Genomic DNA, 26,677 nt, shown 5'->3' with positions numbered 1-26,677 from the left:
TCTTCCACCCACTGAGCAATCTGCCTTTTGATGAATCCCTGTCGGTAACTAATTACCAGTCCTTCCTGGGATTCTTCAGTCACATGCCCCCACTCCCATTCTTTCAGCCACACAGCCATCACCACACCCTTAGTACACACCCAAGATGGGCAAGAAGTGTTCAGCAAACCAGTGTCAGAAGTGTCCTGACATTGGTGCCATTCTTCAGATGCTCTGTCCACTTACACATTTATTCATTCCTTTGTGCTTTCACTGTTTTTGTTTTTGTGTGTTTTTTTTTTCTGAGCACAGTTTATGTGCCCACACCCTTGGGCCTTCCTGCCCAATGACACAACTGAAATAATTTCTTCTTTCAAGCTAGCCAAGCACACCATTCAGTGGATAAACTGTGACCAAATAGTGTATTTTAAAACTAAATGGAGGTTTGAATGTCAATCTACAGAAGAATTCCTAAGCACTGTTGTGAGTAAAGGGACAAATAATTAAGTTACTCACCAACCAGAATGACAGCCGTAGTCTCCTCAGGGAGGAGGTCCAGGGATATTCCTGTGGGAAGCCAAGGAGATGAAGCGTAGCACCTGCAAAACATGTTAATACCTGAGGTTGAATAGGAGTTATTAAGCTAAGGATGAGAAAAAAATTTGGGGGGTATTTTTTTCTACTTGTTCTGTTAGAGCCTTAAAAGGGGATTTTTAAACTTTAATAGAATATACTATGGAGACTTGAATTATTATTTTTAATTCTTGAGTAACAGGACGGACAGAGAATTTGGAGGGCAGGGATTCCCAAGGACAAGACTTCCCATGTTATTTTCAAAACAAGCTATAAAACTCTTATACTGCAAAACACATAAGGTTTACAAAACTGGAACCCTTGGGATTCACTAATCAAATGCTTGCTATTCTGCAATGCCCCTGAATTCATTCAACATCCATTCATTTATTCAACAAATACTTCCTCAGAACAATCTAGCACTCTGTGTGCTCTGTGGGGAAATAAAAAGAAGGGTAGGATGTCTTCCCTAATCTCCAAGACACTGCAGTCTGGTTAGCAGATAAGACGTATGGAGTGAAAGAAAACTAATAATAGAACACAAATAAATAAATTGCCAAGTAAAACAATAAGTGACCCCGAGTCTCCAAGGGAATAAATCACTGTAGGCTGGAGGAGTCGGAGCAGGCTTCCTGGCAAGGTAGGACTCGAGTATTTGAACACAGGGAGGACACAGGCCAGGCTCTCTGACTCGGGAGGGGGAGGGATATTAAAAATCTCCTCTGGCTGTGACACAGCCCCTGGGTCAGCCTATGCTCCAGCCAAGCAAGTGGTCATTAGAATGATGACTAATTGCAAAATGACCAGTGACTTCAGCCCAAATGACCAAACTGAGAGCCTGGGGTAGACACGGATTGTGCCCAGACTTCATGTAATTCTATATAAGTTTTGCAAACACAATTCTGAGAAATTCAACATCTAGATGCAAGCAAACCCAAAGGATTGCAGAGATGGAGGCCTCGACGGGGGAGCAGAGGCAGCTATGTCATTTAAAAGGAATGGAGCCATCAGACAATTGCCAGGTAGTCACTGAACTGCACATATGTTTAAACAATACATCCTGAAACAAATGGCTACACTTGTCACTTAATCCAAGTGCTCGGTGAAGAATATTTCCTGCTCCATGAGCCTTTTTTTCTTCATCTAATAATAGTCAATGACTTGAACATTTCTGTGGTCTTTTGAGGAAAAGGTCACAGCACAATATAAAATAGGGAAACGGAAGTGGCTATTAAAAGCCAAGAGACCTGAGTTCCTGGCCTGGTTTCGCCATTGATACTCTTGAAAACTTGAGATCTGTCACTTAAACTTTCTGGATCTGCTTCCCCCCCCCCCCGCCCCCCGACAAAATGATGGCAACATCACCCATCTTAGTTATCTTCAGGGTTATTTGGGTATGAAGTATGATGATATGAATTCATTTTTTTATAAATGTGTTGAACACCTATTGCAATCAAGTACTTTGAGATTCTTTATGTCTTTTAATGTGGAGGACAATAGTTCACGATAAGCACCAAAAGCCCTGTTCATCAATAGGAAAAGTATGCTGAAGAGATTAAATCATTTGTCCAGGGCCACATAGCTATTGGAACCTCGGTTCTTTGAGACCTTCTTGTCTCAGGAAGGTCTGAGAATGAAAGTTGCAAGTACAGTCCCTGAGGTGCGATGTCAGCCTGTATCAGGCAGAAAGCGGCGGCGGATAGCATGGAGGTGACATGGAGTGCCCAGAGGGCTGCAACCGCCTCATTTTCTAAAAAGATCTATGAAACATCTCATCCTGAAGCACCTGTACTGGGATTGTTTCCCGGCTCAGGACCACCTGCAGGGCAGGTCTTGCCTTCCATCTGTGGGACCCAAAGGGCTCCCCAACAACAGCCACCTAACTTAGATTGTCCGTTAGAATCAGCTGGGGAGCTTGAAAATAATCCCAGTGCCCAGGCCACATTGCAGACCAACAACATCAGGACCTGTGTGTGGATGGGAGAGGAGAATAAACATTTTTTTTAAAGATAGTTATTTTTTAATGTGTTTTTATTGATTTCAGAGAGGAAGGGAGAGGGAGAGAGAGATAGAAACATCAATGATGAGAGAGAACCATTGATTGGCTGCCTCCTGCACGCCTCCTACTGGGGATGGAGCCCACAACCTGGGCATGTGCCCTTGACCGAAATCGAATCCGGGACCCTTCAGTCCACAGGCCAATGCTCTATCCACTGAGCCAAACCGGATAAGGCAGAATAAGCATTTTAAAAGCTCCCAAATGTGGCAAGTTTGAGAACCACGGAGCCTAGAGAGCAGAGGAAGGGTTCACCCAGGACAGATCTGAGTGTGCAGTATTCCAACATCCAGCTTCTCCTGTGTCAGGGAGAGGCTCCGTCTGGCCTCATTTGCACCATCTGTCTGTTTTGTTTCTGTGTTGTTAGCACGTGATGAGTAGGAGTTCTGAAGTCCCACCCCAGGTCTTTGTACTCCAAGACCCCACTGTTGTCTTTAACATGAATAATCTCTTGTATTAACATAGCAGTTTGTGGCCATCTTCTCTGCTTACTCTTAAAACTGGCTCTTTAGGTGTCATGTAAGGATCAAATGTTGATTTTTAAAAAACCTCATTCTTGCCCTCATCGGTTTGACTCAGTGGATAGAGCATTGGCCTGCAGGCTGAAGAGTCCTGCTTTGATTTTGGTCAAGGGCACATGCCGGGGTTGCTGGCTCAATCCCCAGTAAGGGGCATGCAGGAGGCAGCCAATTAATGATTCTCTCTCATCATTGATGTTTCTATTTCTCTTTCCCTCTCTGAAATCAATAAAAATATTTTTTTAAAGTTAATAAATCCAGTATTTGCTTTATGGTACCACGGATCATAAATAATTCAGGAATCACACGTTGCTCTCCTGCTGTTTTTCCTGTCGCTGGTATCAGTTGGAGATGCCAACACCTCTTTTCCCTCCAACTTCTGTTTGGTTCAACACCAGTGACAGGCTGTTTTGTGGTGAAATCAACACTTTGCCCAATTTACAAATAATTGTCCTGAAGTAAAAGCAGGACAGCTGTGGTGACCCCAGGAAGTGTCCAGCCCCCAAGTGCTCCCTCTGCTGCCTTGGCTGTGGGGTTTCAGGGGGAAGAAAATCACCCAGGACTTAGGGAAAGTGTAGATTTCCAGGTCCCACCCTCAGACTCAATGTTTGTGGGAGGCGCTCAGAGAAATCTGTTTTTAAGAAGCTCCCCAAGTGATTCTGGTACAGACTGTCCCAGGAAACTCTGCTGGCCCCACACCCTTCTTGGAATGCTGGCCTTTGTGTTAATTCCCTTCTCCTATGATGCCCTTTGTAAGTGTGTGGCCGTGTGTGTGTGTGTGTGTGTGTGTGTGTGTGTGTGTGTGTGTTTTGCCCTTTTCAGATCCAGATGTGATTGTAGCCTGAACAACTAAGTTCCTCTCTGCTGTGGGTAGATGTGAGGACCAGGGCAGTAGGAGTGTCTCCATATGTTTTATGTTTTAATTGAATGAGCCAGAGGAAGGTAAGATCTGCTAGTGTGAGAATGCCGGTAAGGAGCCAGTGTTCTGAACCCAGGACAAGTCGGTGGGAGAGGAAATTGGCTTCCCAAAGATAAACGTGTTGACTTCACAGCACAGGGGCAGCCCATGTAGCCGAGGGAACAAAATTTCTGACAATGTACAAAGTAAAAATTGTAAAAAGCGAAAATTGAAAAGTTTTTCCTCCCAATTCTATTATCCTTAAATAACCATTATTTACAGTTTAGTATGTAGCCTTCCAACCATGTATATTATATCAATGATACAATGAACATCTTTGAACATCCATCCTTCGCTCACTTAAGAGTTTCCTGTCAGTAGACCTGTTAAGTCTTCATATGACCCAAATACACCTTCAAAACTGAGATTACAGGCCCACCAAAAAGGTTGTACCAACGTACACTCATTACCCATAGTACATATTTACCCATAATTTTCGCATGCGTCTTTTAAAAAAATTTACCAATTAAATGAGTGAATAAAATCTCTCATTGGTGCAATTCCAGTTTCTTAACCAAGTGGCATGGCTTTGCATACATTTAATAATCCCTGTGTTTCTGTGAACTAACTGTTCATATCTTTTACCGAGACTCAAGGCTCACCTCTGTGTTTTCTTATTTTCACTTCTGCATCTGTAGGTAAACAGCAAATAGTCATGTGCTCAAGAGAGTTAATCCCCTTGAGAGGGTGAGGGTTGGGGAGCCATTTTCCCCTTAATCGAGATATGAGAACCAGCAACTTATTAAAAGGCACTGCTTGTTGTTATTTAGTGTGTGAGACCTTGAGAACTGAAGCCACATCTTATATTCTGCAATGCACTGTGATAGGAATACAATAGGATCTTAAAAAAGTATTTGTCCCCTGGCTGGTTTGGCTTGGTGGATACAGCGACAGCCTGTGGACTGAAAGGTCCCAGGTTCTATTCCAGTCAAGGGTGCATGCCTGGGTTGCAGGCTCGATCCCCTGTGGGGGGTGTCCAGGAGGCAGCCGATCAATGATTCTCTCTCATCATTGATGTTTCTATCTCTCTCTCCCTCTCCCTTCCTCTCTGAATTCAATAAAAAAATATATATTTAAAAAAGTATTTGTTGAACAAATGAGTGACTATAGACAGACAGGCATACCAGACATACATCATGCGTCTGGCTCTGTGCTAGGCGCAGGGAGACAGATGAGGAACATCATCCCTGCTTTTAAAACATTGAAGCTTTGTTGAGGCTGTAGCTATGCAAAGTGATAATGACAATGTAAAAAGTGATTGGTAGAGGGATAAGTAAATATGTCCTGTACTTGAAGATCTTAGCTCTAGAGGACAACAGCTACATAAACAAAGAAGTTCAGTGTAATAGACCAAGAGGAGAGGTTAACACAGGGTGCTATGGAAGCTTGAGTTTTAAGGATGTGGAACAGTCAGCTGGGTGAGGAAGCGTAGGGGAAGTGTAAGTAATGAGAGCAAAGACATGGAGGCATGAAATAGCAATGTGTGGATGTAGGAAAGCAAACAATATTAGGGTTTCCAGAATCGTTAGGGCCTGACCAGATGAGTCCAGATGAGCAGATAGGTCATAACCCACCCCATCACCCTGTAGAGCCTGGTCCACACGCAGCCACAGAAGGGCTGGTGAGACCTGACGTGCACTGTAGATCGTTCCTTCTGTCTCCCCGGGGGAGGGTGACTTCAGGTGGGTGGTTGAAAGAAAGTGCAGTTAGGAATGTTCTATGACCTTTCACGGATGAAGCACTGCAGCTGTGGTAATAGGGCTGAAAAATGGAGAGATTGGAGAGTAGGAAATTGGTAACTAATTGGGTTTGGGATGACGGAAGAATTAAACCAAAATATGGGCTTGGTTTCTGGTTTGGGTGGCTGGATAGATGATGGTGTTACTGACTGGGAAAGAAAATGCAAGAGAGGATTTTGGGAAGATTATTAGTGTGGTATTTTGGAAATGTTGACTTTGAGGAAACTGGACACCCGAGGGAAATATTCAACAAATAGTTATATATTAGTTTGAGGCTCTCAAAGAAGAGATAAAGGCTAAATGTTAAGATCTGGGCATGAGTGAATGAATTCTAGATGGCACTGGATTTCAAGGCAGGGCCTTTATGAGCCTCACTGAGAACTCACTCATAACCAGGCCGAACTCCCAGGGCAAGTTCATTGCCCCTTCAAGGACCCATCACAACAGCAGATCTGGAATGAATTTTGACTTAGATCCCTGAAGCTTTTTCTCGAACAGGAGCAGGGGAAGCCCAGCAGTGCGTTCTTCACTGTTGAATGAGAATGAACTACTCACTGATCAGTTGTTTTAAAATTTCCTTCCCAGAAATCAATTTTTCTGCCCAGCAGTAGTTTGCTTATGGTGAAAAACAACAACAAAATGCCTGGGGTTTGCTGATATGGCTGCAAGGTCAGAGTCAAGGTCACTCTTCTTTGTGAGAAGATGTGCTCCCCTGAGTAGCAAGATTTTATAGTCCACATCTGTCACCATATCAGCAGGACTTACTTTCTTGTTTAATATTTGTCCACTGGAATGACCCAGATGTTGTCTTTAGGGGAGACGATGCACAAGGTAAGGGCACCCAAGGACACCCAAGGACTCCATGTGTTGTGGAGGCCACTGCTTGCTCTGCCACTTCCCAGTGCAGGACCTTGGACAAGTTATTTTACTTCTCTGAATCTGAGTTTCCTGATCTTGTTAAAGTGGGGACAATCAGAGAAACATCTGCTCTCTTACTTTTCATGACAGCTGTTACATAAAATAAGACAGATTTTTGGAAATCAGATGCAAATGATAGCATTGTTTGAAGATGCCTGGAAGAGAGGTGCACGTAATAGGCCTCAGCGTGAGTAGTTGTTAACTATGCATGAACTGCACTCATTGATTTGCTCATTTATTCAACCCATTTATCCAACCAGAGCTCAGTGAGTGTCTAATCTGTGTGAGGCACTAGGGATAGAAAGAGAATGGACATCATGAAAAGACATGGAGGAATCTAAGTGCTGTTTACTAAGTGCAAAAAGCCAATCTGAGATGGCTAAATACTGTTTGATTCCAACCATATGACATTCTGAAAAAGGCAAAACTATTGAGATTGTAAAAAGATTGGTTGTTCATAGAGGCTAGGGAGAAGGGAGGGATGAATAGGCAGAGTGCAGAGGATCTTTAGGGCAACAAGACTACTCTGAATGATACCACAGCGATGGATATGTCATTATACATGTGTCCAAGTCCATAGAATGTGCAACACCAAAAGTGCATCTTAACATAAACCATGGACTTTGGGTGATCATGTTCGTCAATGTAGCTTCACTGATTGTGACAAATGCACCACGCTGGCGTGGGACGTCCATAGTGGGGAGGCTGTGCAGGAGTGGGGGCTGGGGGCATATAGGGACTTTCTATACTTTCCACTCAATTTTTCTGTGAACCTAAAACCGTGCATGTGGGGTTTTTTAAAGTCTGTGTCTTAAAAAAACAGGGAGAGAGAGAGAGAAAGAATGGATTGTGTATATCTTAAAGGCCCCTACAACTGACTGGAGGATAGGAGCCTGTGAATAGATCTGCAAATAGCAGCAAATGTGAGGTCAGGCACAAACATGGTATGAGCAAGCTCCTTCCTTTTTTATTGTTTCCATATTTTGTCTTCATTTGTGACAGGTGCTTGTAGAGGGTCAGTATTGTTTATTGTTCAGACAGGACTCCCTAGTCCTTTATTTACTGCAGGGTATATGCTCAGCCAGTGGTGTGTAAATGCAATTGCCTATGGCCCACTGGGATGGGGGCAAGGGGTATGGTCCAGTCAGCATCCACGTGGGCAGCATACAGCCTCCCTGTGACCGGAGGGAAGGAGTTGATGTTGACTGGTGAACTTGGCCAGACCATTTTGGCGTGGCTGTTTTGCATCCCTCTGCCCTTTAATTTGATGACTTCCAGCAGGGAGCAGGGTGCAATGAGTAAGGCAGAGCTTAAGTCAGTGGTTTGACTCTTCAGGCCTTAATGCTTCATTAAGAGTATGAAGTCTGGTGTCTACTGATGCAATTGCCCTGTGTTGTGTTAACCGGTGATAAATGACTGGGTTTATTCATCTTGGGACTTAATTTTATGAGAAAGGAAGTGACAATGCTTGGGTTTACAAGATACCAAAAGAGCAAGGTAAAAAAGGATGAATTTCAATGTAATCCAGTGAAATTCAAAGCAACTTTCTAAACAGAAACTCACTTAGATAGAATAGTCTTTGGGAGCAGGTTATGCTTCCCCCACATGCCCAAGCCTGCTGTATGGGAGACAGCCAAATGTGAGGGACCCTGAGATGAAAATGTGTATTGCAAAGGAGCCTTAGACTAATGTCTGTCTTTTGTGGTCACTGCAAACCTTTTCAAAGTGTATTTAACTGAAGACATGATCAATAGTTACAGAGCAATGCGGAAAGTCATTTGCTGCAAACAGCACACATTCAGTGGCCCTGTCATTATTCCTTCACGCTAGAACTGTTTCTCTGAAGGAAAACCTCTGGGTAGATTTCCTCCCACATGTACTGAAATTACAAAGGTTGCATAATGTACAGTTGACCATTGAACAACACTGTTGAACTGTGTGGGTCCACTTATATGTGGATTCTTTTCAATAAGTACGTATAAGTACTGTACATGTATTTTCTCTTCCTTATGATATTCTTAACATTTTATTTACTCTAGCTTACTTTATTGTAAAAATACAGCAATATATGTGTATATATATTTACATATATATAACATTAGAGGCCCGGTGCACAAAAATTTGTGCACTGGGGGAAGGGGGCATCCCTCAGCTCGGCCTATGCCCTCTTGCAGTCTGGGACCCCTCGGAGGATGTCCACCTGCTGGCTTAGGCCCACTCCCTGGGGGATTGGGCCCAAGCTGGCATTCAGATATCCCTCTGGCAGCCCAACAGCCCTTGGGGGATGTCCACTTACCAGCAGAGAGCAGACCTAAGCTGCAGTCGGACATCCTTAGTGCTGCTGAGGAGGTGGGAGAGGCTCCTGCCACCACCGCTGTGCTGGCAGCCATCAGCCTGGCTTGTGGCTGAGCAGAGCTCCCCCTGTGGGAGTGCACTGACCACCGGGGGACAGCTCCTGCATTGAGCATCTGCCCCCTGGTGGTCAGTGTGTGTCATAGTGACCAGTCATTCCCAGTTGTTCTGCTGTTAGGGTCAGTTTGCATATTACCCTTTTATTATATAGGATACTAGAGGCCTGGTGCACAAAATTTGTGCACTACGGGGGAGGGAGTCCCTCAGCCCGGCCTGTGCCCTCTCACAGTCTGGGGGCCCTTGGGGGATGTCCAACGGCTTAGGCCCGCTCCTGCATTGAGCGTCTGCCCCCTGGTGGTCAATGCACATCATAGCGACCGGTTGTTCCACTGTTTGGTCGATTTGCATATTAGCCTTTTATTATATAGGATATTTATAATACAAAATATGTGTTAATCAACTATTTATGTAATTGGTAAGTTTTCGGTCAATGTTAAGTTTTTGTGGAGTCAAAGCTATACTTGGATTTCATCTGCAGGGTGTTTGGGCTCCTTAATTCCCATGTTGTGCAAAGGTCAACTGTAATTTCATAGGAAAAGGTGAAAATGTGACCCCATGATGAGATCCCATGGAGATACTGTGGGGAAATTCAAGTTAGGCCTTCTGCTCCTCAGCATAAAACACTTTCTCCTACCTCAGGGCCCTCGCACATGCTGTTCTCTCCCCTCCTCCCTTTAGACTTCAAATGACTGCCCCTTTTTTATCTTTCAGGTCTGGGCTTAAATGTCACCCTACAAAGGAGGTTCCTTCAACTTCCACTGTGACTTTTTAGCATTATAATCCAGATTCCCCAATAATATTTTTACCATGTTTTATAATTGTATTTTTTATGTTTACTTGTTTGTTCTGTCTCCCACAGTGGATTGCAGAACCCCCCAGGCAGGGGTTATCCACAACTGCGTTATCCCCCAAGATATACCCAGTGTCTTTAAGAGTATTTGGTGTATAGCAGGTGGTTAATAGAGAAATGAAAGTAAAAATGATAAACTAACTCTGGTCATTGCTGTCTTAGTACAAGACAACTCATTTGTGAGGCAACTGGTAGACCCAAGTGCTCTCTCATCCTCTGTTTATCGAAACTTAGGCATGAGCGTCTTTTCTCAATACAATCAGATTTATTTCAATTCTACAGGGTGGGGCAAAAGTAGGTTTACAGTTGTTCATATACAATAATACAATAATTAATAATGATACAAGAATAAACTCTTTCATGTACTCACAACTATAAACCTACTTTTGCCTCACCCTTTATTTTCCTAGAACACATTGTATATATTCAAGCTAGAAATGCGGTGAGGAGTGAGAGCACCCCACATGTATTTCAGGCACTGGGAGCTCCTTGCAGACAGGGGATGGGTCTTATTTATAAATTTATCCTCAGCTCTGAGCACGGTGCCTGGCACACAGCAGCCCGCCCAGGTATGTTTGCTAAAGTGCTTTCTGCCTTCTCCTTGGAAAAAGGGAATTAAAGCAATTCAAGGTAAAACTCTGATTTTCTGTCTACCAAGCTTTATGGGAATAGGGTTAATCTTCCTGGCATATCATAAAAGATTGCACAGTTGGACAAAATATATGATAAAAATAGAAGCAATGTTTACTCCCTGATTAGAGATTAAAGAGCACCACTTATTACAGCGAGGCAGAAATCAATTTTCTCTGTGTGTGCCTAGCTCTGACCAGCTAATAATGCATAGAAATGTTTTATTATGTTGTTTCTCTGAGATGCTGAAATGGAGAGAAAGAGAGAGACAGAGACAAAGAGGCAAGAAAATAAATGGAAAGGAAAAAGAAAAACACTTCAATATGGATATGTACCTAGAATTCTTGGGAGGAACAGACACCTCAAGATAGATTATTTTTAAAAGAATAACAACAATTCAGTTAGATCAACCCTGCCCAGTTTTAAGAAGGAATTTGCAATTTTTCTCAATAATATTCGATGCCTTTAGGAAAGAATTCCTTACGTAGCTTAAATAGCTGGAAGGATGACAGGGAGACAGATAAAGGCTGAAGGTCATCCAGCATGGTCAGGGTCATCACAGGGTCTGTATTTTATTCTTTACCTGGGAGCATTTCTTACTTAAATGCTCCAGTAGCTGGTCTTCAGCCTTCACTTCCAGACTGGGCCTGTATGTAGGTATTCACTTAACTTTTCTGTTCATTTGTATAATTCATTAGTAATAAACCATAATACTAACTAGTACTCAATAAAAGCAGACACTTGGATGTTAAACAGACCTGGATCCAAATCCCAGCTCTAGAGCTTTCTGATGAGTTATGTTTACTGACTAATGGAGTTGCTATCTCAGAATTAGGGTCGCAGTGAGGAATTAAGTGAGTAACTGCCTTGAAATGAAATGCTGTCTTATACACATGGGGGGAGGGGGAGATAGCTCTTTTGTTCTTTATTTTATAGGTCTGTCAATATGGTGGATGCTTTATGTATATTCATAAACAGTATTATTTAAACTTTACATAAACTTCAGGGAAGGTACTGTTATTCCCATTTAACAGATAAGGAAATTGAGGTATAGAAGGTTGACAACCAGGTTACAGGGCAAGAAAGTGACAGGAGCCAAGTCTTGAATTTGAAACTTCTGGATCTAAGCCCAGTGCTCTTTTCACTGTACTGTTAGATATTCTCTCTGTTGTGAGATTTAAAAAAAGCAATTTATGAAGACGTTGTTTTATTTTTACTTATTGATATTGTTTTATGATGTTACCATTTTATTCTGTAGCTATCTATGATCACCTTTAACCTACACATAGAGCCCATCTCTGCAACTTTCTCAATTTCTGAATATATTTTACTTTCATTTTTGTATTTATCTTGTGAGCCTGGAAAGCGGTTTTATGAGGATCTGGAACTTTTATAGATAACTAGAGGCCTGGTGCACGGATTCGTACACTGGTGGGGTCCCTCGGTGCACTGGTGGGGTCCCTGTAGGGATTGGGTTGAAACCAGCAGTCCAATGCCGCCTGCTGCTCCTGCCTGCTGTTCCTGCTCATCCTGGCCCTGCTGTGCCTGCTGCCACTGCCACTCGGTAGGCTTGCTTCCCCTCTGCTGTGGTTTCCAGGCTGCAACAGCCGGCAGTGAGCCCTGCGTCTAGCACCCTTAGGTCAGCTGAGTGGCGCTCCCACTGTGGGAGCACACTGACCACCACTGAGCAGAGATAGCCTTTAATGAGTTATTAAAGGGCAAGGTATTAAAGAGGACCAGATTTTGGGGAGAACCAAAGTGAGGAACCTTGGGGAGGGGAAATCAGCATTTATATAGGTGGGAGCAGAATGCAGGATGTTTTGAGGAAAGTAGGCAAATGCCCATGAACAAATATATTAAAGTTTTAAAAGGAAAGGTGGACTGGTCATTTGGTCATTCAGTTGCTTAGGCTTTTATATATATAGACTAGAGGCCTGGTGCACAGATTCGTGCACGGGGGGTGGGGGGGGGGGGGTGGTCCCTCGGCCTGGCTGGCGATTGGGGCCGATTAGAGCCATCTGGCCCAGTCCCGATTGGGAGCACACTGACCACCATGGGGCAGCTCCTGCGTTGAGCATCTGCCCCCTGGTGGTCAGTGCACATCATAGCTAATGGCTGGTTGTCTGGTCATCTGGTCATAACAGTCACTTAGGCTTTTATATCTATAGATACTTTTTATTCATCTCAGGGTGTGGCCTCCTTTTTAAAGTGTATCACTGTTGTTAACTCATGTCCCCCTTACAGTATCTCTGAGATCTTTTTTCCGTCATATGAACTATGTCTTGACCATAGCCCTCTTTACTCTATGCAGTCTCTAACTGTTGTGGATATAAATCTCCAGTTGCAAACACCAGAAATCCCAATTCAAGTTAGTCTGAGCCCAAAAAGGACTTTATTGACTATCAGGGACAGGAAATCCCAGTGGTGTCAAGTTTCAGGCACACCGAGAGATCCAGTCACTCAAACAACACATCAGAATGTGAGCTTCCTCTCCATCTCTTGGCCCTTGTTTTTTCTCTGTTGACTTTTCTCTCAGTCAGAGTCTTACTGGGTTTCTCCATAAGCCCAGCAGAAACAAAATTGTCTTTTAAATACATTTCTGACAAAAGTCCCAGATTTGAATCTCACTGGATCCAAGTTGATCATGTGTCCATTTTGAACTAATCACTGTGCTCAGGGACGTAGTGCTCCCATTGGCCAACATGACTCTCCTGTCCACCCCAGAATCTCCACTTGAACCTAATTGGCTGTGAATAGAGGTATAGATTCCCAAGAAATATTGGGCTGGTCCTTTAACAAAAGGGTGAATGGATTTTAGTTGTCAATCATTACAAGTACCCTTCACCTTTTCTTTTAAAACTTTATTTGTTCATGGGCATTTGCCTACTTTCCTCAAAACATCCTGCATTCTGCTCCCACCTGTATAAATGCTGATTTCCCCTCCCCGAGGTTCCTCACTTTGGTTCTCCCCCAAACCCTGGTCCTCTTCAATACCTTGCCCTTTAATAACTCATTAAAGGCTATCTCTGCTCAATTGGCAAGATGGGCCTAGTGGCCAAAAGAAAATCAGATGCGTGGATAAAGGTAATACGGATAAACAGTTTTTTAAAAATGTGTTACATGTATTTATCTGGGCCCTATCCAAGTTTCTTTTAAAATGCATTTTGAGTAATACTTGAATTTTTATGTATTCTTGCTGTGACTAAAATATGAACTTTGCCATGAAGTGAGGACAGTCACCAGAGCAATAAATCCTGCCAAAAGCACATGGTGATGCAACAGACTATGACCTCAGATCCCTTTTCTCCTGACTTTTGTCTTCCATGTTTTTCCTGTCTCTAGGGGGCTGGGTGTTTTTTTGTGGGTTTTTTTGGTGTGCCACCTCCCCTGTTTCTTCTTGCAGCTCATGGCTGAGTGTCTGTAGGTTAAGCAGAGTAAAGAAGGGCTCCAGAATCCCCAAATGGGCTTTAATGATGGAGAGACTTGCGTTAAAATACCAGCTGTTTTATTTATAATTGCCCATGTGACCCGGACAAGTTACTTATCCTCTTTAAATCCTTTCTTCCTCATTGTGAAAGGGGACTACAAGCACCTGCCTTGCACAGTTATTATGGAGATGATGAGCTAATAAGGGATGCAGAGCTCCAGGCCCGTGATGGGCTTAGTAAATGTTATTATTTTTACTTAACTCTTTCCCATGTTTTAGTTCAAAATTAGAATCTTTCTAAGCACCTCAACTGTAATGTCCATTTCACTGATGTCAGATCTGAGTAATGCATGCACAGGCAGAATCCCTACTGGAGGAGGAGGCTGTGAATTAAAGAGGTGCCAGTTATTCATTAGTTGAGTCCATCCACAATTATCTATTGAGCATGTACACTGTACTGGGAATATTACCAGTTTGTTAACGAGTTTGTAGCAAGAGACTGCTCCACTCTGTGGGTCATGCAAAAGAGACACAAAGCTGGATTCCTGTTCTCAAAGATCTTGTGGGAAAGACATGCCTCAGCCCATGAAGGAATGATGCAGGAGCAAAGACTGTTCATCGCCAGGAAGGGATGTGCATACTGCATGCTCTCAGATGGTTCTCGAAAGAACATGAGCAGTGCTCGGCACACAGTAGGCACCTCCAAAACACTGGTTGGAGGAATGAGTAATGAGTGAATCAGTGGGATGAGTGACTGGTTTTGACAAGACTCTTGGCTTCAGTGCGGCCACCCCTTTGCTAAGCACAAGTAGAAGGACTGGTATGGGGACAAAGATTACTGGCAGTGTTGGGCACACCCACGGGCACAACCTATATAATAAAAGCATAGTATGCAAATTGTCCCCTTGACCAGGAGTTCGTCCGGGAGTTCGACCAGGGGGCGGGGCTGGCCGGGGAAAGGGAGGGAGGCCCCAGCCGGCAGCCGGCAGCTGCTAGGGACCCTACCAGTGCACTGGGCCTCTAGTTACTTTATAAAGGAATGAATAGAAATAACAACCCACCTTGATCCTCCTTACAGACCAATCTGTGACCTTCTGCAGGTGTGATCCCTCCAGGACTCACCTCTCCTTGTCCACACTCACCTGGTCCTCCCACAGAGACTCAAAGTAACTGATGCTTCTGCCACTGTCATCAACATTTACTTGTGCCGCCTGGCTGGCGTGTCTCAGTGGTTGAGCATTGACCTATGAAACAGGAGGTTGCGACTCAGTTTGGACCGGGGCACATGCATGGGTTGTGGGCTTGATCCCCAGTGTAGAGCATGATGATTCTCTCTCATCACTGATGTTTCTATCTCTCTCTCCCTCTCCATTCCTCTCTGAAATCAATAAAAATATATTTTTTAAAAATTACCAGTTGCTTCAGCTTGAACTTCAAACCCTTGGGATTGTTCAAGAGATTCCCTGTAGAGAATGTAAGGGTGGAACAACGTAATTTTCATAGAAATAGCTGCTACTGTGGGCAGAGTGAGTGGGTTCAACTAAGTATCATTAAATACATGAAATTTTGAGCTTATAACTGACTAGAGGCCCCGGTGCACAAATTCATGCACGGGTGGGGTCCCTCGGCCTGGCCAGTGATGGGGGCCATCTCATCCAGTCCCTACTGTGGGGAGGGACTGTGGGAGGTTGGCTGGCTGACCAGGGGGGCAGGGCCAATCAGGGCCAGTCGGCTGAGGGGAAGGGACCGCAGGAGGTTGGCCCGCCATGGGAGGTTGGCTGTGGGAGCGCACTGACCACCAGGGGGAAGCTCCTTGTTGAGTGTCTTCCCCCTGGTGGTCAGTGTGCATCATAATGACTGGTCGACTAGTCATTCCGTCGTTTGGTCATAAAGGTTGCTTAGGCTTTTATATATATAGATAGTATGGCTATAGTCTGATACTGGGTAAGGTGAACCTATCTGGAAAATGTATAAGAATAATCATTATTTCATAATAAATGTCCTTTTATCACATATACACACATTCTTTCAGTCTAAATAAGCTTATTTTGTTTTATTTTTTTATTTCAATGAAGGTTTGCTCTATTTTATTGATTGGCTATGATTAGGAGCACTAGGCCTCATGGAACAGATCTTTTTAATATTTCTGCAGTCAATGGTAAGATAAGATGTGATGTTAAGGGTTTGAAGCAAAGAATGAATGAAATGGGGAGGTGGAAATAGAACCTAGTGGCTTTATTTTTTGAAGTTTTTTAAGCATCTTGATAATTTTTAAAATTTACATATCTATTCTCTTTTTTGGTATACAGTTCTATATGCTTTAACACCTACAGAAATGTTTATAAGCACTGCCACAAACATGACACAGAATATTCCATCGCCTGAAAAAATCCTCCTGTGCTGCCCATTTACAGTCAAACTCCCTTTTACTCCAACACAGCCACTCATTTCCTCTCCATCCCTATAATTTTGTCTTTTCCAGAATAAATGGAATCATATAGTATGTATCCTTTTGATACTGCTTTCTCTCACTTAATATAGTGTATTTGAGATTCAACATATTTTGTATCTATCCATTCCTTTTTATTGCTCAGTAGTATATCGTTGTATGATGTGCCACTGTTTGTTTATTCATTCATCCACTGAGGGACATTTGGGTTCTTTCCAGTTTGGGTCAATTATGTATCATGTTGCTATCAATATTTATGTCCAGATTTTTGTGAGAATCTAAGTTTTCATTTCTCTAGCATAGTCCCCAGGAGATGTTAAATGGGCCGTATGGCAAGTGTATGTTTGATTTCATGCAAAATTGACAAACTGCCGGAATTATACAATTGTGCATTCCTGCCAACTATGTATGGGAGTTCCATTTGCTCTTCATTCTTGCTTCCACATGGGATTGTCCTGTGTGTGTAGTTTAATCTTTTGAATAGGTGTTTGTGGTATCTTTCATTTAATTTGCATTTCTCTAGTGAATAATGATGTTGTTCATCTTTTCATATACTTATTTGCCATTGGTATGTTCTTTTTTGGTAATGTTAAATGAGCCATATAGCAAGTGTATGTTTGATTTCATGCAAAATTGACAAACTGCCGGAATTATACAATTGTGCATTCCTGCCAACTATGTATGGGAGTTCCATTTGCTCTTCATTCTTGCTTCCACATGGGATTGTCCTGTGTGTATAGTTTAATCTTTCGAATAGGTGTTTGTGTTATCTTTCATTTAATTTGCATTTCTCTAGTGAATAATGATGTTGTTCATCTTTTCATACACTTATTTGCCATTGGTATGTTCTTTTTTGGTAAAGTGTTCAGCTCTTATGGCTATCTTTAAAAATTGTGTTGCTTGTTTTCTTATTTTTGAGTTGTAACAATTCTTTATACATTCTGGATACAAGTCATTTATTTCATCCTCTTCTCATTTGTGGAAGAGATTGGATAGAGTTGTGTTTTGTTTTTTGTTTTTTTTTTCGGAATGTTTGGTTGAATTCATTAATGAAGACATTTGGTCTTAAAGTTTTTGGATTTTTTTCCTAAGAGAATTTTCAACTGTGTGTTTCATATTTTTAGTAGATATAGAACTAGATTTATTATTTTATTCCTTCCTGCTTTGGCTTTAGCTATCTATTATTTCCCTAGTTTCTTAAGATAAGAAGCTTAGATTATTTTTTTAAAAATATATATTTTATTGATTTTTTACAGAGAGGAAGGGAGAGAGACAGAGAGTCAGAAACATCGATGAGAGAGAAACATCGATCAGCTGCCTCCTGCACACCCTCTACTGGGGATGTGCCCGCAACCCAGGTACATGCCCTTGACCGGAATCGAACCTGGGACCTTTCAGTCCGCAGGCCGACGCTCTATCCACTGAGCCAAACCGGTTCCAGCAGAAGCTTAGATTATTGATTTGAATCTATTTCCCTCCTAAAAACAGCACTTCAAGTATAAATTTCTTTCTAGGCACTCATTAAGCTGCATCCCACAAATTTCGATAAGTTGTATGTTCATTTGCATTCAGTTCCATATATTTTATAATTTTTTAAATTTCCTAAAACTATTCTCTTGAGACTTTCTTGCTGGCAAATGAATTTCTTAAAGGGTATTAATTTCTGAATATTTAGATGTTTTCCTGAAATTTTTTTATGGGTCAAACTGATTCTATTACGGTTAAAGAACATATTTTGTATGATTTCATTCTTTTAAATATGTTGGTTTTATGATGCATATGCTTTATTTTGGTGAATGTCCCATGTGTACTTGGAAATAGTGTGTATTCTGTTGTTACTTGGGTGGGATAGTCTATGAATGCTCAGTAGGTCAAATTGATTGATAGTATTGTTTAGGTCTTCTATGTTCTTGCTGTTTTGTTTTGTTTTGTTTTTCTTTTTTGGTCTACTTGTGCTATCAATTCCTAAGAGAGGAGTGTAGTCTCCAACTATAATTGTGTATTTGTCTCTTTCTTCTTTCACTAATCAGCTCATGCTTCATGCATTTTGAAGCTCTGTTATATATACATATACATTTAGTGTTGCTATATCTTCTCAATGAATTGACTCTTTGATCATTATGTAATATTCCTTTTTATCTCTGATAGTTTTCTTCTCCTGGATTCTATTTTGTCTGATGTTAATATAGCCACTAATTTTCTTTTGATTAGTGTTTGTATAATATTTCTTTCCCCATCATTTTACTTTTAATTTATCTACATCATTATATTTAAAGTGTAACAACATCTGGTTGGGTCCTTGTTTTTTTTTATTCAGTCCAACAATCTCCAGCTTTTAATTAATGTGTTTAGTTAGATCATGTTTATTTAGTGTAAGCATTTATATGGTTGGATTTAGACTCACCATTTTATTATCCATTTTCTATTTGCTCTCTTTTCCAAAATATTTTTTATGAAAGTATATTTTCATTTATCAATTGGTTTGTATTATATCTATTTGTATAACTTTTGTAGTTGTTGCTTTAGGTGCTGTGATAATACACATACCTAACTTTTCTCAATCTGCTTAGAGTTCATAATTTACCACTTCAAGTGAAGCATAGAAACCACACAACTATATAAATCTCTTTACCTTAACCCTTCATGTCATATTATTGAACCTGAATATATTGAATACTATGCCCAGAAGACAAGTTGTAATTCTTTCTTTCAACAATCATTAAAATGTATGGATGTTACATAGACTTGCATGCCATTCTTTCATTGGAGCCATGCTAATCTTCTCTGTATTGTTACACAGTGGGCACTGAATATATTTTTGACATGCTTTTCTGGTAAATATTTATTCAAAATTTGCACCAAATTTGTGAAACTATGATTATTAGAAGTACAGTCTATGATCAAGGAAGTGTTTTCTCTGAAGAAATCTAGAATTGATTCTAAGCGGTTAAGCTTTGACATTCAAAGGTGAAAAATGAAGTCTTCTTATCTTGAACTAAAGCAGAATTTAAAACTAGAACTATTTTATAACCAAAGCTGATTTTTTTTTTGCAACATGAAGGTTTATAAATTTTCAGTTATTTGTAGGGATGTCCAAGTGGGAAGTATTATCTAAAAATTAAAAAGAAACTTTTCCATTTTCCAATAAGCAGCAGATATTTGGATAAGATGAAATGAAAGCAAACTCTGCTAGGTGTGGGATTTAAAAAGGTAGAGGTCATACCACACATTGTTTAGATCACAGCCAGGAAAGTGATCACCGTGTAAAGCATCTTTCATTCAAACAAAAACCTCTCGGGTATCTTTATACATATAATTTTATTTATCTCTGCCACATTGCTATTGCAAATGTTGTCCACACTCCAGACGAGGACAGTGATGAATCTGTGCAGCATGCAGTGCAGGTACCAGTCTCCCTCTGCAACCTTGTCCTTCCACAGGATGCAGTCATTAGCTCAGAATATACAGCCCTGAAGGTTTCTCTAAGGACTTGGGTGATGTAAGCCCAAAACCAAGGAGGAGGAGAGAAATGAAGCCTCACCTTGATTAAGCTATTGTGTATTGTGTGGGTTGCCAAGTTAGGAGACACGAGTGTATGGGCAAGCAGCCTGCCATAAAGGGCGGTCAAGATACCTTGCCATCTTCTCTGCCTGTCAGATACCTGACATTCAGGACCATTCGGCTGAAGTACCTTCTGCTGTAGGAGGCCTTTTCCTTCCCCACCCGTCATGGTGAATAATCTCACTACATGCTGACTTATGTAGCCCCTCCATCTGCCTAATTCATGTGACAGCCTTAGTTCTCCTCTCATGTGACCACTATCCTGAAATGGATTTTAATTTCTATTAAGACAAGGGCCGTGTCTTGTTTCCACAAAGTAACTTGTATGAACTGAGTTTGGGAGAGGCAGTTAGTAGAGTGGCTGAGAGCACAGGTTCAGCCTTCCGGGGTTCAAATTCTGACTTCAGCATTTCCCAGCTGGATGGCTAGGGGCAAGTTACTGAATCATCTATGCATTGGTTTCCCCACTTGTAAATGGAAATAAAAACACTATTGTAAAGATTAAACAAGTTAAGACATGTGGAGTACTTAGTATTTTTTTCCTGGTACATAATCAATACTGTTATTTATTTTACTGTTTTGCTAATCCTCACTCAGGGTATTTTTCCATTGATTTTTTTTAAGATATAGTAGAAGGGAGGGGGGGAGACAGAAAACATCAGTGTGAGAGAGACATCCATCAGTTGCCTCCCAAACAGGGCTGGGGATTGAACCTGCAACCGAGGTCCGTGCCCTTGACCGGAATCAAACCCAGGATCCTTCAGTCCATGGGCTGAAGCTCTATCCACTGAGCAAAACTGGTTAAGGAAACTATCACTTATTTTTATTGTCAAGTGATTATTTTGTTTAATAAACCTCTGAAAAAATTTATATTTGTAAGTAAGGCAAGACAGAGCACAAACAGGATTAGCTAACAAGAAGGCAAAGGAAGCAGACAGAATTTGATCAGATTTCAGATGTAAAAGACCTAGTGTTTATTTTTAAAAGAAATGAAGGGTGGCAATGTAAATTGGTACAACCACTTTGGAAAACCACCTGGCCGAATTTACTCAAGAAGCACCTTCTCATGCTCTATAGCCTAGCAATTCCACTCCTAGATATGTACCTAACAGAAGAGTGTGCATGTACTCACTGGAGGGTGTTTGATAGACAGAATGTTGTTGGCAACAGTATCCATGGTAGTCATTAACTGGAAACTATGCAAATGTCCATCAACAGAAGAATGGATAAATATGTTGTGGCGATGAAAATGCGTGATTTACACCTGCACACAGCAGAATGGACGAAGCTCACAAATGTAATGTAAGATTCCAGGCAAAAGTGACCTGTGCTGCTACAAATCAGACTAATAGTTGCCCTGGTCAGGGAGGGCACGGATGGGGTGGGGGAGAAGAGTTAGAGAGGAAAGACCAGGAGGAACTTCTGGGGGTGTAACTAACATTTTATTTTTTCATCTGATGTTGGTTTTACATGGGTGGGTTCAGACTGTGAAAATTAATTGAACTGCACACTCAGGATATGAGCATTTTTTTCTAAGTGTATCAGGCTTCATTTAAAGGCAAACAGAAAACAGAAGAGTAGGGGGGAAAAAGAATAAAAAGCAAAAGAAAAGAAAAAGAAAGGAAAGAAAGAACAAGCCCAGAAGGTTAAAGACAGGGATTCTTGGCTGGGCTGCACCTGACCCCGTTGGCTCACGCCGCTACCTTCCAGCCGCTGGTCTCCGCCCCGCCCCCTGACTACCCGCCCAGCAGGAGGGTGGCACATGCCCTGTTTTGGGGTCTTCTGTCTCCCGCTCCCCACACCAACTCTCTGTTCTGAGCATTGCTAAGGCAGGGAGGGGCTTTCCCAGGAGGTAACGCTGGTAGTATGTCATCTGAAGGAGGTTAAGCTTCATCATTGAAACTTAAAAGACCTAAAACCATCCCTTCTCTCCCCTTTCTTCCTTCTCTTCTCCCTCTTCTCTCACACCCCTCTCCCGCCCCCTTTCACATCCTTTGGGCCTTAGTGGCGGCGGACCCGCTGGGTCCACGCCTCGCGCCCGGCGGGGTGGCCTGTCTTGGGGGCGGCCCCGCTGCTCGCGGGGTGCCCCTCCCGCCCCACCGGGGCTGACCCCGCCCCGCGGCCAACGGCTATTTTGGGCGCGTTGGCGGCGGCGGCGGGATCGCTGACAGGCGCGGATCCTGTGACACCTCCCGCAGCCGGCACTTGTTGCTCAGGGACCTGCTGCCATCCCTGCACCTCCCTCTCCCGGTGCCCCCTGTCCTCTCCGGGTTTCTCTCCTTTTCACGCGCTCACCCGGGGCTGATTCGCAGGCATCGCGGTCCCGGGCTGGAGACATAGAAAAGGGGGCGAAAACCTACCGGGACGCCGCTCCGAAGGGAGGCCCCCCTGGGCAGGAGCCGGAGCGCAGTGCGCTGGCCCGGGCGCCGCAGGGCTGGCGCCTCCCCGACCCGGGACGGTGGCCCCAGGCGCCGACGGCATGACGGACTCGGCGACAGCGAACGGGGACGACAGGGACCCCGAGATCGAGCTCTTTGTGAAGGTAGGTCGGCGCCTGGGCGCTCCCGCACCTGCGCCGGCTCACGTGCACCCGCGCGGCTCGCGCCGGGGAGCCCGACCCTCCCCGGGGAGCGCAGCCCGGCCCTGGCGGTCCCCTGGGCGGCCTGTCTGCAAGCCCGAGCCTGGCCTCGGGGCTCCCGGGCGGGCGGATGGAGTCGGGTGCGGTCTGGCAGGTGGCTGTCTTCTTGGAGAGTTGGCCGGCAGTTTGTCCGAGCGGCCGCAGGACAGGCGGTCCCTGCTGTGGGTCCAGAGCCCTGCCCGCGGGGTGTCGGCTTTTCTTAAGGGGCATCCTCAGGTGTGGGGAGATGGTCAGAACCTGGCTGGACCCGTGAACCTATCTTCTAAAACTATGTGTGTGTGTGTGTGTGTGTGCAATAAAAGGAAGCATTGGTGGTCATTACCTTTGGCAAAGCAAAAATAACATTTCTTGAAAACCTCTTTCTCTCTATTATTCAGAGCTAAAAGCAAAGCAGACGGAAACAAAAGATGTTTTCTTGCGTTGTGCCCTGCAAAGCAGAAAACAAACATTCGCATTTCTCCCAACATTATTATTATTATTATCGTCGTGATCATGATCCTGCAGGGTAGTATCAGGAAACGCTAAGGGTTGGACAAATCGGAAAACGTCCCGGGCAACCTAGGCGGATGGGCGTGAAGGGGTGCAGTGAAAAAATAAATTAGTCGCCTCGCTCCCGAGGCAAAAACAGTGTAACGTCAAAGCGGCTCACTTCATTAGCAACCTGTAGGAGGAAGGATGGAAGCCGCAGCACGTTTCCCGTCCGCCCGCTGGTGTAATAAGAAAGAAACATTTGATCGGTCCTCCGGTGCGACACCGCAGAAGCTGGGAAACCTGAGGCGGCGGGAGAGTTGCCTCCAGGGTGGTGCAGGCAGAGTCGCCAGGGCTGGGGGGAGGGGAAGTCTGCAGGCTGCCTGAGAGCCAAGACCTTTCACAAAGGGGGAAGAAACCCTGCAAATGCAAAGTTTCTCTAGAAATATGCAGATTGGGGAGAAGGCAAGGGTCCCTGAAGTTTAAATGGCTTGTGTATTTCCCGGACCCGGGAAGAAGTCATCTGTCCTAGTTGGCCCAGGTGCTACAAGGGTTTGTTAAATTTTTTCCACTGGATTTTACATTCTCTCTCTCTCTCTCTTTCATTATCTGTAAAAATTACACCTGTCATTTAGTGATACTTGCTTTTCTCAGCCTATTTCTCTCGCCTCAACTGTGGCTTCTGGTGCCCTCATTTGGTTTCGGGGACCCCTTTGGGTAGGATTTCCAGGACCTCTGGCAGACCCAGGTAAGGAGAGGGGTCGTGTCCCCTGGGAGGCTGAGCCCCGTGGGCCTCAGTGGTGACCTGAGCCTCAGCCTCCAGGCCTGCGGCCTGGGGAGTGAAGAGGGAGGGCTCTCACAAAGCCAGGAGTCTTGCTGCTCTCCTTGAGGAAAGCTATTCTGGGACTTTCTCAGGTTCCCTGGGAGCAGGTAGTTTCACAGCGTCAGGTTCCTGAAAGCTATTTGAAACACAAATTGACTCTTTAGAGCCAAAGAAACCCTGCGCCCCACTCCTAGGTGTGGACACCAAGTCTCCCGGCACCTTTGGAATTTCATGTTGGCAGCTTTGGAGGTTTTCTCCATTTATATAAAAAGCTCACTGCATAGCCCCCGTGCCCCCAGAGAATTCTAAAATGCCCGTGCTGTCATTTGTTTTATTTTCCCCAAAGAAAAGCAATCCATGAGAGCCAGCAGGCCTTCATGGTCAGCTCAAAAACCAGATGGATGAAGGTGTTGTTGTTTTTTTTCAGGTAGGAAAGCTCTTTTGACATCCCCCCCACCTTTCAGCTTCTGGTTAGTAGTTATCATTGACAGGGACAAGTAAAGATGGAAAGTAATCTATAATAATAAAAGCATAATATGCTAATTAGACCGGACAGCCGAATGACCTTCTGGACATCCTTCTGGATGACCTTCCGAACGAAGCCGGGGCTGGTGGGCTGAGCCCCTTGCACGGATTTCGTGCATCAGGCCTCTAGTTGTGAAATAAGACTCTGGCCGTGGTTTGCACAGTTTCAATGTCCTGATTTATGAAATTAGGCATTTCCAAGTTTGACATTTCTCTTAGCTCTATGATTCTCATAGGAAGAAAGGCTTTCTTGTTGAAGGGGTCAGGTACCTGAGGTGCTTTCTGAAGAGCAGGGTAATTGTCAGCCCTCATTTGAGGATGCCTCCCAGCCAGGCTGGCCCCACCTAGCACGAGTCATGGTGTTGCTTATGTTCAACACTCCCACGAAGCAACCCTTCAACCCTGCCTGTCCACTGGGTGTGTCATACAAAACCTCCGTCACCCAGGGAGTTTCAAGGACATACGACTCAGGCCCACATCAATTGATCATCATGATCTGTTGCCATTGCAGCTGCTAATAACAATAATATGAAAAGGCAGCGTTTTAGGACTTATTCACATACTTTATCTCCTTGAATCCCCAGCATCCTTGTTCGTGAGCCTTGGTCCACTCATATGAAAAATGAAGGAAACAAATAAACATGACTCACAGGGCCCTCGGGAGACCTGCTGCTGTCAGCACTCGGTGAGCTGCAGTCTGCTCTCCTGGTAACAACCTCGGGACATAAGAATGATGATTACTTCCGTTTTGTGGTTGAACTACACTTGTGCTCACAGAGGGTACATGAAATGCCCAGAGTAGAGGGTAATAACATCCAGTGCTAGTCCTCAAATCTAGAGGTTCTGACTCTAAATTTCTTACTCTTTTTTTTAAATACCCGTATGTCAGGCCTTGTACCTTCTTTTATCAAGTTAGGCTCTCAAGTGCCATCCAAGATAATTATTGATAACTTACTAATCTGTTCCCATGTGGTCATGGGATGCTGTCAAGGGGCCTGGTCATCCCTGCTCTGCACCCCAAAGCTTTCCTTCCCAGGGAACATTCTGATGGTGACTTTTAAGAGATCACCTCCCAATGTGTTTTGTTTCTTCATCTATAATAAGAAAGGTTTGAGGAGATAAGCTCTGATTCTATTGCTCCATAATATCCATGTGTGGGGCAGAGGTCTGGAGACACAGGACCCGAGTTCAAGTGTTGTCTCTGCCTCTAGTTAGCTGAGTGACTCTGAACAAATTACTGAACTTCTCCGAGTCTCAATAGTCCCCTCTTAAAACAAGAAGGTGGTTGTGAACAAGGTGACCAATCATATCATTTATTGTCCAAACCAAGATGCTTCTGAGAGTGAAAAGGGGTGCGACCAATAATTAGGCTGGGACAACAGGTGTATTCTGGAATTGATCAGGGCCAATCAGGCTATGTGGCTCCCTGGTTATGAAAATACTGTCACCACAGACTTGCTGTCAGGATTCCACAGCAGCCAGTAGGTGAAAGCGCTTTGTAGATGGAAAATTGCTGTAAGCACATGGAAGTAAAATAATGATGTGAATTCCATGGCTCCCAGAACCTTTCTTGATCTGCAGGTCCCTGATTCGCCTTAGGATATAAAAGCTTGGCTCCTTCCTCACTTGCAGGGCTCTTTTGAAAATAAATGAGATCATACGTTGCTTGGACTATGATCATAAAGGGAGGACAGCAGGTTAGAGAATAGATAGCTGGCACTGAGTGTGGTTTATTGAAAGAAAAAAGAGCAAGGAAGTAAAAGCAAAACAGAAAGTGATTTAGAAAGGCAAACACAGGATGTGCTGAGTAGTGAGAGATCAAGGCATCTCTCCCATCTGCATTGACTCGTCCACCCCCAGCCTCACCCCAAGACGTAGAAAGCCACGAAGTGAGGTGCTGGTGGTGGACCAATCTATACTAATAAAAGAATAATATGCTAATTAGACTGGGAGAACTTCCAGGAGACCTTCCAGACGTCCTTTCGGACAAAGCCATGGTGGCAGGGCCGAGGCAGAGGCAGTTAGGGGTGATCAGGCCAGGAGGGGAGGGCATTTGGGGATGAGCAGGTTGGCAGTGGGAGGCAGTTGGGGGTGATCAGGCCGGCAGTGGGGGGCAATTGGGGGCAAGCAGACCAGCAGGGGGGGCAGTTAGT

General features: G+C 43.7%; 1 protein-coding gene and 1 pseudogene across 2 annotated transcripts in view; one reads left to right on the top strand and one right to left on the bottom strand.

The window, feature by feature from the left end:
• CLIC5 (chloride intracellular channel 5) overlaps positions 1 to 26,677 on the top strand; it is a 154,098-nt gene that overhangs the window by 31,897 nt on the left and 95,524 nt on the right. Inside the window, exon 1 of one of the 2 annotated variants that reach the window (XM_006098583.3) lies at positions 22,225 to 22,612. The exons of the other annotated variant lie outside the window; for it this stretch is intronic. Within the exon in view, the coding sequence (XP_006098645.1) occupies positions 22,550 to 22,612 (63 nt within the window). The 5' untranslated portion in view covers positions 22,225 to 22,549. Of the gene's footprint in view, positions 1 to 22,224; positions 22,613 to 26,677 lie in introns of those variants that run through there. 2 annotated transcript variants of the gene reach the window in all.
• LOC111827891 lies at positions 19,231 to 19,328 on the bottom strand (annotated as a pseudogene).

The sequence above is a fragment of the Myotis lucifugus genome, unplaced genomic scaffold, assembly GCF_000147115.1.
Source record: "Myotis lucifugus unplaced genomic scaffold, Myoluc2.0 scaffold_241, whole genome shotgun sequence".
NCBI classification, from domain to species: domain Eukaryota; kingdom Metazoa; phylum Chordata; class Mammalia; order Chiroptera; family Vespertilionidae; genus Myotis; species Myotis lucifugus.
Note: the sequence above shows the minus strand (reverse complement) of the source record. Positions and strands in the feature narration are given on the sequence as shown.